This window comes from Oryctolagus cuniculus, chromosome 7 (assembly GCF_964237555.1).
Source record: "Oryctolagus cuniculus chromosome 7, mOryCun1.1, whole genome shotgun sequence".
NCBI lineage: Eukaryota > Metazoa > Chordata > Mammalia > Lagomorpha > Leporidae > Oryctolagus > Oryctolagus cuniculus.
This window is the reverse complement of record NC_091438.1, coordinates 22,153,657-22,167,693: the sequence shown is the minus strand read 5'-3', so window position 1 is coordinate 22,167,693 and position 14,037 is coordinate 22,153,657. Positions and strand designations below refer to the sequence as shown.

Below are 14,037 nucleotides of genomic sequence, written 5' to 3'. Positions count from 1 at the left end.
TGGCGGCCTGCCCTCCCTCCAACACCCATTCGCCCTGCCCATGGGAGCAGGGCCCAGACTTACAGTTTTGGAGGGAGCATAGTGCGTGGGTGAGCCCAGTGGCGGCCTGGCTGCACTCTGCAAGGACAGGCAGAACCTCTGGCCGGTGTCCGGAGGCGGCGAGGAGGCGTGGACGCGGTTCTCCAACCGCTCGGGCTCTTGCTTGTAGGACTCGAGGGGAAACGTGTGTTGCTTGGTCACCTGCGTGGGTGTCGACGGAGAGGAGGAGAGGCTGGAGGCTGCGGGGAGAGGCAACACAGTGCTGTTGGAACCCGGCTGAGGGCGGAAATGAGTAAAACCTACAACCCAGAAGTGGGTGTTGTGGCACAGTGGCTTTAGCCTGCGTCCATACCAGAGGGCCTGGGATGCAGCCCCACCTCTGCTTCGGGTCCAGCTTCTTGCTAATGCGCTGGGAGGCAGCAGGTGATGGCTCCAGGACTTGAGTCCCTGCCACCCGTGTGGGAAACCCAGATGGAGCTCCTGGCTCCTGGCTTCAGCCTGGCCCAACCCTGGCTGTTGTGGCCATCTGGAGAGAGGACCAGTGAAAGGTCTGTGTCTCTCCCTCTATCTCTGTCACTCTACCTTTCAAATGCGTAAATCAATAAATCTTAAAAAAAGAAATCCAAACCCAGAAAGAAAAGCAGAAGCAATCTCTCTCTCCCTAGGAAACAAGAAAAAGAAGAAAGAAAAGAAAAGAAGAGAAAAGAGAAGAGAAGAGAGGAGAGAGAGAAAAAGAGAGAGAGAGAAAGAAAGAAAGAAAGAAAGAAAAGGAAGGAAAGAAGGAAAGAAGGAAGGAAGGAAGGAAGGAAGAAAAAAGAGGGCAGGAAAAAAAGAAATAAAAAAACCAAGTAAGCAGAGACTCCGATACTTTCATGTACCGAAGAATCTCGAATGGCAAAAATATAAATTATTAAACTCAACATTGTGGAAGAGGTTTTTATAAAGTTATTTCTGGTCTCTGGGAACCAGCTGTGTCCAGCTGTGTCATCATCCGACAAGGGCCCAGGCAGGCTGCTACTAGGCGGGGCTCCAACACTGCCCGCTCCAGAGTCCAGCCCCATCTGACTCCTCCCCCTTGCCAAGCACAAACCCACAGGTGCCATGTTCACTGAGGCGGCACGTGGGAAGGCCATGGTTTTCAAGAGACCCAGGTCGATGCTGCAGAAGTGACGTTTAGGGGGACAGGTGGGACCCGAGGAGTTCCGGCGCGGCTGCCAGAGCACGTGACACAGCCATTGTGACTGTGAGTTCACGGCAGTGAGCGTTCATCACAGGGAAGGTGTCAGAGGAAGCTCCAGGCCGGGGAGGGAGCAGACAGGGGACAGCAGAACGGAGGCAGCGACAGCGTCGGGAACGAGTTGCAGGGAGACTGGGGACATGACGCCGTCGGGAGGAAAGGCCGTCCACTCGGACAGGGCTGCCGCAGTGCGGGACTGTGCAAGTAGGCAGCCGAGGCTTACCGACTGACGTCCGGCTGTGAGAGAACTGAGCCATCTGTGTGCACCGAAAGGAGGACACTGAAGTCCGAATCCCCGGTACCTGTCAATGGGAACTTTTTTTTGGAAATTGGCCACTTTAAGATGAAGTTGTGCTGGGTTAGGGTTGGCCTCTGACCTAGTTATGACTGGTCTGATGAGAGGAGCCGAGACAGAGGGCTGCTGGCAACACCAGGAGCCACAGCAGGCGGGAAGCATCCCCACCCCCACCCCCTGCGGGTTCCGGAAGGAGCAGCGACCTGCCACACCGGAGCCTGGACTTCCAGCCTCCAGAACACTGGGGACTTAAGCGCCCAGTCTGTGACCTTGTTACTGAGGCCCGAAAGGAACTGAAATAATAATGCTCCCTGATTATGTTTTCCAGGAGAGACCAAATTTGGACTTGAGTCCGCAAGCTCACATGCTTCAGGTAAGTATAGGGAACCTCGTTCTACATTGTAAATTATGCACGTCAAACAGGATGTCACAAGACGTGGCCCAAGGGCCTCCATTTGCTACTTCTGACCCAGACAGCGAGGTGGCCCTGGGGCCATGGCCCTCTGCCAATTCCAGATTCCTCCTCACAGCCCTGGGTGCATGCGTCCCCTCTGCTCCCATCCGCCCTCCCACTCTTTCTGTGCCAATCCATCCAACCTCCCTCCCTCACGTGTCTCACACAAACTGTTTAACTCTCAAACCAGATAGAAAGATATGTTAATCTCTTTTCCCCAACAAAATCCCTCACCTGTCTTCAAGCCTGGGACCCTGCTCCCAACATGGAGCGAGCCAAGTGAAAATTGTCCCCACAGGTCTTGAGAAGCGAGCCCAGCTTTGAGGTGGGGCTGGGGAGAAGGGGGAGGGAAGAAAAGAGCTGGAAGGGTCTGCCATGGCTTAGCTCTTCAGGAGTTGGGGGTGTGGCCGGTAGGGCCCTCCTGCAGCCCAGGCTTCAGCTGGGTGGCACCAGCCGTCCCCAGGGATGCCCGTAGAGCCAGCAGGGTGTGTCTCGGCCTTTCAGAGGGCTCTGCTGGGGACCTGGGCAAGAAGCCCCTGGTGATGTTTTGTTTGCAGAGCAGGCCCTGCAAGGGGCCCCAGACTCCCAGGGTGGCCATGTGTCCCTTAAGGCTCTTGCAGAAAGGGTGTCCTCAGCAGGGACACTGCCATTCTGGACCCTCACAGCAGCCAGAACAGGTGGCTCCCCTCTGAGCTCCTGCCCCTCCACACAGAGCCCTGCCCTGGCACCTTCCTGCGGGCCGCGTGTGCAGGTGACCTGATGGGTTGGAACAGAAAGGGATGCGCTGGGCGTGTTAAGGCTCAAAAGCCTGTGCCGCCCACCACATCGTACTGGTCTGTGGTAGCACCATGAGCGACCCCCTTTTGGTCGTCAGGCAGCGGGAAGGAAGGCTGGTCTCTGGTCTCTAATTGCCCCTCAGCCCCAGTGGTGGAAAGCACAGAAGTCCATCCACTCTCGGGGCACAGTCGACCCGAGCCCTTCGAATCCCAGACCAAGCTCAGACTTTTTTTTTTTTTTTTTTGGTCTCAAAGCACATCCATACAGGCCTCTTCAAAATTCCAGAGGCACACTACAAGTGCGCATGTCCCTGAGCCCCCTATTCTGTTTCTGGGAATTCCTTCCACAGACATCACTGCCTCACTGCTGAGCACATGGGGTTATGCATTACACTGCTGCCCTAATAGCAGAGCCTGGAGACACAGACGCTGCTGAGAGGGAGCGGGGAGAGGAGGAGGAGGAGGTGGCGGCAGCGGTGAAATAAATCATGCTGGCGCATCCGCACCGGCAGCAGGATGCACCAAAGCCTGGTTCTTTTCATCTCCAACACAAAGTGGTGCATGAAAAAAGCCAAGTGCGGAGCCATCTGTGCCCAACGAGGCCATTTGTGGCTTTAAAAAGGAGAGAAGGGCTTTACATATTACAGCGTGCATACGCTCAGTCTGTCTGCAAACGCTCAGGAGGTCTCCAGGGAAGGGACCAACTGGTAGGGAAGGCTTTCACCCTGCACCCTGCTCTGCTGATTACATTTTACACGCGAGGCTGTATCTGCTGTTTCGAGAAGACTCTGCTCCGCTCCTGACTTGCGCTGGGGATGCTGGAGTTAAGCCCTCCGCCGCCTCCTGTGCCCTGGTCCCACCCGAAGCCTGACTTCGAGCTTTTGGTGTGTGGTGTCTCCGTGTGACAGCTCACAGTCACTGCCCCCCGCCATTTCTATATCTTGGTCTCACTCTTCGAAAACTATCCCACTGCTGTTGCGTAAGGGACCTCATAGTCAGCAAAAAGACGCCTCTCTAGTTGGCAGGGTGCACAGTGTTTCTCTTTCAAGTGTAAATTATTTAAAGAGACGTGACTAAGTGGCTTGCCTCTAAGAGGTCTCTTTGAAGCACAAAACACAGTGGTGTCTGCATCCCCCGGGGCCCCTGGCCCTTTGTGAGGGCTGGGATGCTCCTCACCCACTGTCCGAGGAAGGCCAGCGAGAGGGCGAGGTGCGGAAGGCCGGCGGCCACAGACACAGCCTGGCAGAGGTGTTTTGGATGGGGAGAAGGAAAAGCGGACTTCTCAGCTGCTGCTGGGAACCCCTTGTTTCTGGTGGGACTGACGCACTGACTCGCCATCGCTCTCACTGAAATCTTCCCAAGCTCAAAAGATGCTTCCGGAGCTGGCGCTGTGGCTTAGCAGGTAAAGCCACTACCTGAGACACCAGCATCCCATATGGGCGCTGGTTCCAGCTCCGGCTGCTCCACTTTGGACCCAGCTCCCTGATGATGGCCTCGGAAAAGCAGCACAAGTTGGTACAAGCACTTGGGCCCCTGCACCCACATGGGCGACTGGGATGAAGAGCTGTCTGGAGCCAAAGACGTGCCCCCTCTTCTCATGGGGGCCTGAGATATCCTTAGCAGGGGTCGAGCTGTGTACACCCCAACTTTTACAGGGAGCCTTATTGTCGGCCGAGAGGGAGGGGGCGGGCTACCAACCCACTTTACAGATGCAGAAACTAGACTGGAGGAAGCTGAGTTAACAGACTGAGCCAGTCCACAGCAGAGGTCACACCTGACTCCAAACTCTAGTCTCCGGGTCACGATTAAACTGGGATATCACCAACCGAGACAACCCGGGATTTAAAATCCCATTTCAGCTGGGTGAATTACTCTTCTAGAAAGCGAGGTTTCACAGGCTGACCAGAAGAAGAGCCCACAGGGCGCTGGGTGCCCGAGATGAGAGCTAAGAGGTGCGGGGGAGGGGGTGGGTACGGACAGGGTGCTTCCTGCCGTCGGGTGGCCTTGGCCTTTCTCCAGAGGCATTTTTCTTCGGGTTGGATCAGCCAGAAAGAGCAGAGACAACGGGCAACAGAGAAGGGACTTGGATTCAAGTTGGTACTGCCGAGTCAGCATGGGGGAAACTGTCTTGTGGCAGCCAAGTGGGGCAGGTGAGAATGAGATTCCCGAACTCCCTCTCTGCTTGGATACTGGTGTCGCAATGCATACACACAGAGCAAAAGAGGCCACGCGGACACACTCCCCGACTCCTTGTGACGACACCGCTTTACTTCTTAATCACAGGGTAAGCTGCCACATTCAGACCCTGCAGGAGCTCCCCGTGTCTGCCAGGCCACAGTGCAGGTGTGGAAAGAGACGTGCGTCAAGATCGGCCAGACGGAGTCTCAGCTCTCAGCCTGGCTGGGGAGGCAGGACAAGGGCAGTACGCGTGGTGCAGTGGTTCCCATGTTGCACCCCTTACTCCCTACCCCTTACTCCACTGCCTCCCATTCTGATTCCAGCTTACTGCTGATGTGTACCTTAGGAAGCAGCCGGTGATGTCTCAAGTAACTGGGTCTTTGCCACCCACTTGGGACACCCGGACAGAGTTCCAGGCTCCTTCCTGACTTTGGCCTGGCCCAGCCCTAGCTGTTGCGGGCATATGGGGAGTGAGGCAGCAGACAGGAGAGATCTCTGTCCTTCTCTCTGTCTCACTGCCTTTCAGATAAATGAAGATGTTTTAAATTTCCAAATTATTTAAAGAACCCAAAAAGCGAACCCAAGAATACCACGCAACAAGCCTTGACTGTCACATGCAAGGCTTGCCGAAGCCAAGGGAGCTCAGGGAGGAAACACGGGATTTAAAATCACATTTCAGCTGGGTGAATTACTCTTCCAGAAAGCAGAGGCTGCAGGGGAGGGCACGCTTCACAGAAACACCTGAGGATTGGCCCTCAGATCTGGGAAGCAAAATGAAGCTGCTCCCAACTCGGGCAAATTCCCTAGGGGCCCAGAAGGGCCTGGCTAGCCGTGGTAGCAACCCGGGAAGGCTCTGGCCGGCCGCAGGACAGACAGGCTCTCCGGTCTGCTTCTCCTGAGCAGGCGTCTCCCTTCCTCTGCTTCTCCAGGACTCTGTTCAGGGCGCCGTCAGCTCTGCGGGGAACAACGCCGTTGATTTTCCTGGGGCCACAGCCAGGCCCAGTGAATAGGCCCAGTGAGTGAACACAAACTGCTCCTGGCAGCCCCACACAACACCATGCAAGTGGCTCCAGACACCAGGGAGCCATGAGCTAGTGACTTCACAGGGCTTGGCTGTCCCTCCTGGCGGGAGCCACGTCTAGAGAGAAGGGGGAGGAGAGAGGAGAACAGAGGTGCCGCTGGCAGGAAGTGGCCACCAGCCTGCAGAGAATACCTGGGGTGTGGAGAGGAACCCTGGGTGTCAGAAGCATCCAGCCCAAGGCCTGGTTTTGCTACAAAGTAGCCTTGGTGAAAAGAAGCCAGGTAGACCAGATGGCTACATGGAACCCTCCAGCCCGCTGTGCTACATCAGTGGGATGAGCTGGAGCCACTGGCCTTTTGCATGCATGGAGTTGGGAATGACAAGGAAGAAGGAAAAAAATTCTTTTTGTTGACTGTTGTTCCAGAAGGCAAGCAGTGAATTTACTCTGGATGGCGGGGTTGTTTATGTGGGGTTTTTAAACCACTAACCGCTCATCACAGAGATGACGGGTTGGTGGTGTTCCTGACTTTGGAGGGATGACGGCGAGGGTCACAAAGGGGACAGCAGCACAGGGAGGGTGCCAAACCCAAGTGCCACAGCAGGATTGCTTACGGCCAAGGCCCCAGGTCCTGGAGAGGGAGTTACAAGGGACACAATGCGATACTCATAAGTGGTGCGTGTACAGCGGGGTCTGAGCGAGCTGCGGCAGCAGAACCAGCATCGACTGCGTGTTCGCCGAGGGTCTTCTCTTGAGGAGGGCGTGCATGGCTTTCATTTCTCAGGGCCTGGTTTCTCGGCTTTCCCTCTGGCCTGGTTCCCCGGACCCCACCATGCACTGTCTCCTCTTCTGTCTGCCTCTGACAGGCTGTGGGAGCTGGCTCCCTGGCCTGCTGGCTCTGGCGTGGTTTTGGTCAGTGCAGGGCACTGGCAGAAACCTGGGGGTCTGGAGAAGATGGGGGTTCTCCCCGGACCTCCTAGCCTCCACCTGCTGGCCTTGGCCTTCAGCAACATCTCCTTCCCTGGGCTCTTCAGGCCTGGGTAGTAACAGGCTCCTCTCTTGCCATCCCTCCCTACTGGCTCCCAAAACCCTGGGAGCCATACCTCTGGGAGGCCTATGCAGAGCCCCAGCCCAATGTGCCTGTGTTTCCCAGCCCGAATGATACGACCTGCAGCCTCCACTCCCAAACCACAGTGAGGGACTGCTCAGTGCAGCGGAAGGCACAGAGCCCTGGAGCCCACAAACCTGGGTCTGACCCTAAATGCACCCCTCGGGCTGTTGGTGGCTTCAGCGGGGCTGGCGCAGCTCAGGCCCTCGGTTTATTACTAGACAACATGAGCCACCCAGGGGCTTTCTGTGATGAGTCAGAGCACCCGGAACACCAGCTCCCACGGTATGTCCTCAGTGATCGGGAGCTGCCATCAACAGCCGACAAGACTTTAGGGAGAGAGACCCCGTTGGCAGAGACCTGGCTGTGCTGTGCTGTCTCTGGCGGTCTGTGATGCTCAGGAGGGGAGGAGTTTGACCCAGCTGACGTTCAAATCTGGGGTCACCCCGCCCCAGCTTGCTCTGGTGTGGTGAGGGGGTGAGAAATGCCCACCTGCCCCTCTTGGCAAGTTGGGGGTTTTCCTGTGGGCAGTCCTGGCCATCGCTACCACACGGATACTCAACTCACGGTCTGCCAAGGTGAAGTCTCAGGGGCGTCAAAGACTGTCATGGGCTTTCCCCCACTCAGATCTGATGGCTTAAGGCAGGTACAAAGGTTGGAGAGTGCAGAAGCCCACTCAGCGGGGTTTGCCTGGGGTGGGTATTCCACGACACTGACACGGAGGCCAAGGACAGTCACCCCCGGGACCCAGTGAAGGGCTGCTGTCTGGGTGACCCCAAAGCAGGAATGCTGTCCACAGATCAGGCCTGCCCGTGAGACAAGCGACATCCTAATACCCTTTTTTCTCATAAATCCATTTTCCTCCTTTCCCCTCAGCCTGCTACTTGAGTCCCCAGGTCATTCTTCAAGACAGTTTCTAAAGGACCTGCTTTGGTGGGATGCATTTTACCTGTGCCGCCTCACCTGCCCCACCCCACCCCCGGCCCACAGACCCTGGGAGACCACCGCACTGGGGATGCTCCACCCAGACCACCCCGAGCTTCTCCTTGAGAACCACTCTTGCAGTCAAGCGTTTTAGTTTCAGAACCCCCAACCCTCTTTAAAATGCTATTTGCTTTAACATGGAATAAGTCTGCTATTGTTATTTGTAAGTCAGTTATTATTTTAAAATGTTCCATTTCAATTTCTCATGCAGTGACTATGGACACACAGGAAGGACCACATCAACAAGAGCTCTTTGGATCCAGTGCTCTGGCATAAAACTGTGGGTAAAGCTGCTGCCTGCAGTGCCTGCATCCCAAGTGGGCGCTGGTTTGAGTCCCGGCTGCTCCACTTCTTCTTCTTCTTTTTTTTTTTTTTTCAATTTTCTGCCGGGGGTGGGTGCCACTTCTGATCCAGCTCTCAGCTGTGGCCCGGGAAAGCAGTAGAAGATGGCCTAAGTCCTTGGGCCCCTGCAACCACGTGGGAGACCTGGAAGAAGCTCCTGGCTCCTGACTTTGAATCGGTTGAGCTCCAGCCGTTGCGGCCGTTTGGGGAGTGAACCAGAGGATGGAAGACACTTCTCCCTCCCCCCCGCCCCGTAACTCTGCCTTTCAAATAAGTAAATAAATCTTAAAAACAAAACAAAACAAGAGCTCTTTGGGATCCTCAATCCTTTCTCTGAAGCAGTTTCTCTCCAATCTATACATAGTTTTTGCAAATGTCTTCAATGTCTGACTTATGTTAACACGCTAGATTCTTCTACCTGTTTCTGGATTCAACCTGTTCATTGCATGGTTATGGGTGAAGTAGATGGAAAAAAAAAAAAAAAAACTTAGCCTCACTTAGTTAGCAGAGAAACCACAAGATCCTGTGAATGAGACTTGGGGCCCAGAGGGGTCCTTGGACCTCACTCTCAGAACCCATATTATATCCACAGAATTATGCCCACATTATGTCCAGCCCGATTATGTCCACAGAATCCCCCCCAGGACCGGCACTGTGGCACAGTGCCCCAGCCTGCAGCGTCGGCATCCCATATGGGCGCCAGTTCTAGTCCGGCTGCTCCACTTCTGATCCAGCTCTCTGCTATTGCCTGGGAATGCAGTAGAAGATGGGCCAACTTCTTGGGCCCCTGCACCCATGTGGGAGACCTGGAAGAAGCTCCTGGCTCCTGGCTTCAGATCAGCTCAGCTCTGGCTGTTGTGGTCATTTGGGGAGTGAACCAGCGAATGGAAAACCTCTCTCTTTCTCTCTCTGGCTCTACCTCTTTCTGTAACTCTGTCTTTCAAATAAAATAAAATAAATCTTTAAAAAAAAGAAGCCCCACCCACTTATTTTTGTTTTAAATATATAGTTAATTTTTCTTTGGTAGAAGTTATTCCATTCAGTGACTTTTCAAAGATGTGTATGCATGTATGTATTTATTTATTTATATCTACTTGAAAGGCAGAGAGAAGGGGGGGGGAGAGAGAGGGGCAGAGACAGATCTATCTACTGGTTCACTTTCTAAATGCCTACAACAGCCTGGGCTGGGCCAGGACAAAGCCAGGAGCCAAGAACTCCACCCCGGCCTCCCATGTGGGTGGCAGGAGCTGCATGACTGAAAGCAGGGGAAGTGGGACTTGAACCAGCACCTCCATGTGGGATGCAGGCCTCCCAAGCGGTGCTTGACTTGTGGTACCACAACGCTGGCCCCAAGCCCACTTGCTTCTACCTGCTCTTTCCTCTGTTCCCCGCAGTCCTCTGCTCCCCGCGGAGGCACCGGCACCCTTGGCTGGTGCCGCGTAACTGAAAACAGGCCATCCCTCAGTGCTCACATCATGTGATGTTTTGCTCCCCTTCACACGATGATATCCAGTTTGTGTTGGGGTTTCTCGTGGCGCCAAGCACAGCGCTAAGCATTTGTACCAGTTGTTGTGGGATGATTTTCCTTAGCAGAGCTTGAATTCACTGAGGACACACACACAACAAGAGATGACACAAGAGAATTTCAGGCACGGTTCAGAGACAGAGGTGTTTCTGTCCAGGGTTTTCAAGGCCTGCCAAATCACATGGCTGTGTCTGAAGAACACCCCACCCTCTTCCTCCTCTCAATTGGAAAATCAAGTCCCCCAAATTACATCGACTGCTGAGCAGGTGCTGCTGGAGTACTTTCAGAGCAGAGTTCCTCCCCCAACGTGGAGCCCCACGACCAGAGCACGTGGGCTTGGGAGGCTCTGCTTGGAGCTACTTTACGTCTCCCGCTTCCCTCAATGGCCCACAAGATTGTCCATGTCTTACAGACACTAAGAGGCCCAGCATCAGAGGGCTCATGTGTTTGGTCTAAACTGTTGGGCATACCTGATCCATTTTGGTGTGGTGTCTGTGAACTTCTCAGGAACTCTGTGGTGTGCTAGAGACACCCTCAGAAAGTCCTGGCACGGCCAATTCACAGCCCACTGTGATGGCCATGCCCTAGACCAGCCTGATCACACCAGTCCTGAGGGGTCTGGAACACACAGAATCTCACATGAGTGGCCAGAGGTAGCCCAAGATTCAGGCTGAAGCAGTGTGGCCCCTTGGCATTGCTTCTGCAAAAATGGCCTAGAGAAAACCTCCTTACTCTGATACAAATCCAATCAGGCTCTTTTTATTTATTCATTTATTTTGAGAGATGGGGGGAGAAAGAGAGAAAGAGAGAGAGAGAGAGAGACCAGAGACAGAGACAGAGAGCTTTATCTGCTGGCTAATTTCCCAGAAGCCTGCAATAGTCAGGCCTGGGCCAGGTCAAAGCCATGATCTCCCACTTGGGTGGCAGGAATCCAGCCCCTTGAGCTGTCACTTGCTGCCTCCCAAGCTGTGCACTAGCAGGAAGCTGGAATCAGGAGCCAGAGTTGGGAATTGGAATCCAGGCACTCCGATGTGGGCCAAGCACATTTTAACTGCTAGGTCAACTGTCCATCCCCAGGTTATTTTATGAGGATCACAACCCCCTCACCCACATTCAGGTCTGATGATTTCACTGAGTTTGCAGAAAATGCCCTGCTTAAGGCCTCTGAGCAGGGAGCTCTGGCCAACACGGTGTTTATGACACCCTTTTATTGTGAATGGAAAACCCGTCTTGATTTTATGAGGCCCGAACACAGAAGCTGTGAAGACCAAAACCGAAAGGCAGGAAGAAGAGCAGAGAACCCAGAAAAGGAGGAAGGAAACTCAGTTCACAATTACCCTCAAAAGAGTACATTTTTTCCTCCAAGTAATTTTTCTTTAACTTTCTTTCTTCACGTATGTGAATGGCACTTACTGTTTTATGACCCAAGTGGAGTGTGCTTGTTTATAAAACCTCAAAATGCATTGTTTGCATTCAGTGGCTGCCACCCTTCTCTGATATCTTCAGAAACAGTGATTAGTGGGATGCAGGGTTGGGCTGGCAGGCTTGGACAGCGCCTGGCTGATTCTAACTATGTGTTTGTGAATAAATGTTGTCTTGAAATCGTTCAACTTTCTGTGCTATCCTCTGGAAATTTTTTTTAACTAGGCACCAACTGTGCTATTGACAAAGGGGACTGCAGTAGAAGAGGGGTTATTAGCAAAAGCAGGAGGGCCAGAGAAGGAGTTGGCATACCTACCAGGGCACCTATTTATACTGATGTCAGTGTATTCTAAAAACAAGATAACAAGCAGTATATATAATTCTCCCATCCCCCTCACAAGAAGTCCTATTAGTGGCTTCTTAGATACTGGGTCCTTGAGCACAGCAGGCTTTGCTCTCCCCAGTGGGGACCTTGGCCTACCCGTGCTCCCCTGACTTCCAGATGCCAGTGCACCCCCTCAGGGAGCTGAGGGCAGTGAGACTCAAGGTTCACTTTGAGTGCCTGTGGGCTGGTCAGCAGATCTTGTTCTAGGGTCACAAGCCACACCCTTGGCCCTACCAGGGCTAGTCTACAGACCCGTTCACTCCGGCAGGGAGAGGTCGGGGCAGGAATGGAAGGTGTGGCTCGGGGCACATTTGCAGGGAGGTGGCTGGACGTGAGCCAGACCCTGCTTGGTGGTAAGTCTCAAGTGCTCCAGGACACAGGGTTGTGGCAGAGCCTGCGGGTGCAAGAGGTTATCTAAGCTGCAGCCATGCCTCATCCGTGACTTCCGGGAGGACTACAGACCCACCACTGGTCTGTCCAGCAGTGAAAGCTGGCCTGGGCTGTCAATAAATTCAGCAGGGTAGGATGGTAAGAAAGGGGAGCCCTGAGGCAGGAATCCTGCAAGAAATCCCTTCACCCGTGTTTCCTTCTGGACTAGGCAAGGGAGCTTGGAAAAGATCAAAGGCAGGGTTGGTCTCAGTCTAAAGGAGTAGAAAGTGGCATCACCAGGAAGTTCGCGTGAAAATCTGGGGGCCCTGGTGAGCCTCAGGCGCGGGCTCGGCTTTGAAGTCTGAACTCCGGCGGTGGGTTTCCAGGTCCTTCTTGTTTGGGCGGGACCAACCATGTTTTGTGTGTGGGGACTCTCCCAGGGCTTGAACTTGCCTGGGGGGAAACTGGGCTTCCTGGCCTCGGAGGTCTGGGTTTCTGTGGGAATCGTGGCAGGCACCTGTTCCCCTCTAGGGATGTTTGTGCGGCCCAGCTCTGCACATGTGGTCTGCATTTGTCCCAAGCCAATGATGACCTGCTCTGCAGCTCAAGGCTGAAGATCCCTAGAGAGCCCTCATGCTTCTCCCACGCGCTTTGGCTCCCTTTCTGCCTCTGTTCCCTATGGGTTTGGCTCAAAACCCATGATCTGGGCAGCCCCCAATCTCCATGCCCAGGAAGTCGAAGCCAAGACGCTGAGAAGAATGCTTGTGAGCACCGAGATGGTGGGGAAGCTCCGAGGCCACAGTTTCCAAACCTGCCTGGGCACAAGGATTATCTGGGAACTTGGAGAATCCATATTCCCAGGCCCTGAAGATTCTGATTGAGTGGGGTGGAGCGGGGGTGGGGGTGGGGAGCCTGGGGATCCGTTTTTAAAGCTCCCCAGGCGGCCTGCACAGTTACACAAGTTTTGGAACCCTTCATTTACTCCAACTCCCTCATTTTCCAGATAAGAAACTTCCAAAGTAATTTCTAGTTTCCATTCTTTGTGGCCGTGCGGCCTCAGGGCCTCAGCCCTCTTTCTCACAGTCCCTTCCTTGTGAAGTCCCAAGGCCCCTGCTTGCTCCCCAGCATTAACTGTTCCTCGTGCAGCCCCCTGCAGGGGCTCCTGGATCACGCAAGCGTCGTGCACACTAGGCGTCCTGCAGTAGTCGGCCAGCTCTGCTGGGTGCCCCTCTCTTTTCAGCTGACTGCTCTGAGACCCAGATCTGAACGAGGTAGAATCAATCACCTACTTCCTAAAAGAGGGTTTCTCATCGCTCTAGGACTCTCCTACTCCAGGATCCCTCTGCCAGGGGCAGGGTCTCTGGGCTCTTGATTGGAATTGGCACAAATATCTCAATGACTGGCTCTGGCCCTCCTTGAGCTGATGCTTAGGGAGTAAGATTGGATAAGGCTGTAGAAACTTAGGACATTTTCTTTCTTTTTTTTTGACAGGCAGAGTGGACAGTGAGAGAGAGAGAGACAGAGAGAAAGGTCTTCCTTTGCCATTGGTTCACCCTCCAATGGCCACCGCGGCTGGCGTGCTGCGGTCGGTGCACCGCGCTGATCCGATGGCAGGAGCCAGGAGCCAGGTTCTTCTCCTGGTCTCCCATGGGGTGCAGGGCCCAAGGACTTGGGCCATCCTCCACTGCACTCCCTGGCCACAGCAGAGAGCTGGCCTGGAAGAGGGGCAACCGGGAAAGAATCTGGTGCCTCGACCGGGACTAGAACCCGGTGTGCCGGCGCCGCAAGGCGAGGATTAGCCTAGTGAGCCGCGGCGCCGGCTAGGACATTTTCTAAGGTTCTTGTTTTCCTTGAAGGAATCCAGGAAAAAAGTAGTTTTATGTGGCTTTGTCCACCCAAGAGCA

General features: G+C 54.3%; 1 protein-coding gene and 1 long non-coding RNA gene across 12 annotated transcripts in view; one reads left to right on the top strand and one right to left on the bottom strand.

Annotated features, from left to right (window-relative positions):
* PRKAG2 (protein kinase AMP-activated non-catalytic subunit gamma 2) overlaps positions 1 to 14,037 on the bottom strand; it is a 311,916-nt gene that overhangs the window by 113,367 nt on the left and 184,512 nt on the right. For all 11 annotated transcript variants that reach the window (XM_051857058.2, XM_051857059.2, XM_070077300.1 and 8 more), the window contains one exon: positions 64 to 278. In XM_051857058.2, coding sequence (XP_051713018.1) covers positions 64 to 278 — 215 coding nt within the window. The remainder of the gene's footprint in view (positions 1 to 63; positions 279 to 14,037) is intronic.
* Positions 1,453 to 8,429, top strand: LOC127493535 (uncharacterized). Its single transcript, XR_007923805.2, has 3 exons — positions 1,453 to 1,574; positions 1,900 to 1,944; positions 8,302 to 8,429. It is a non-coding gene; the product is annotated as an uncharacterized lncRNA (long non-coding RNA).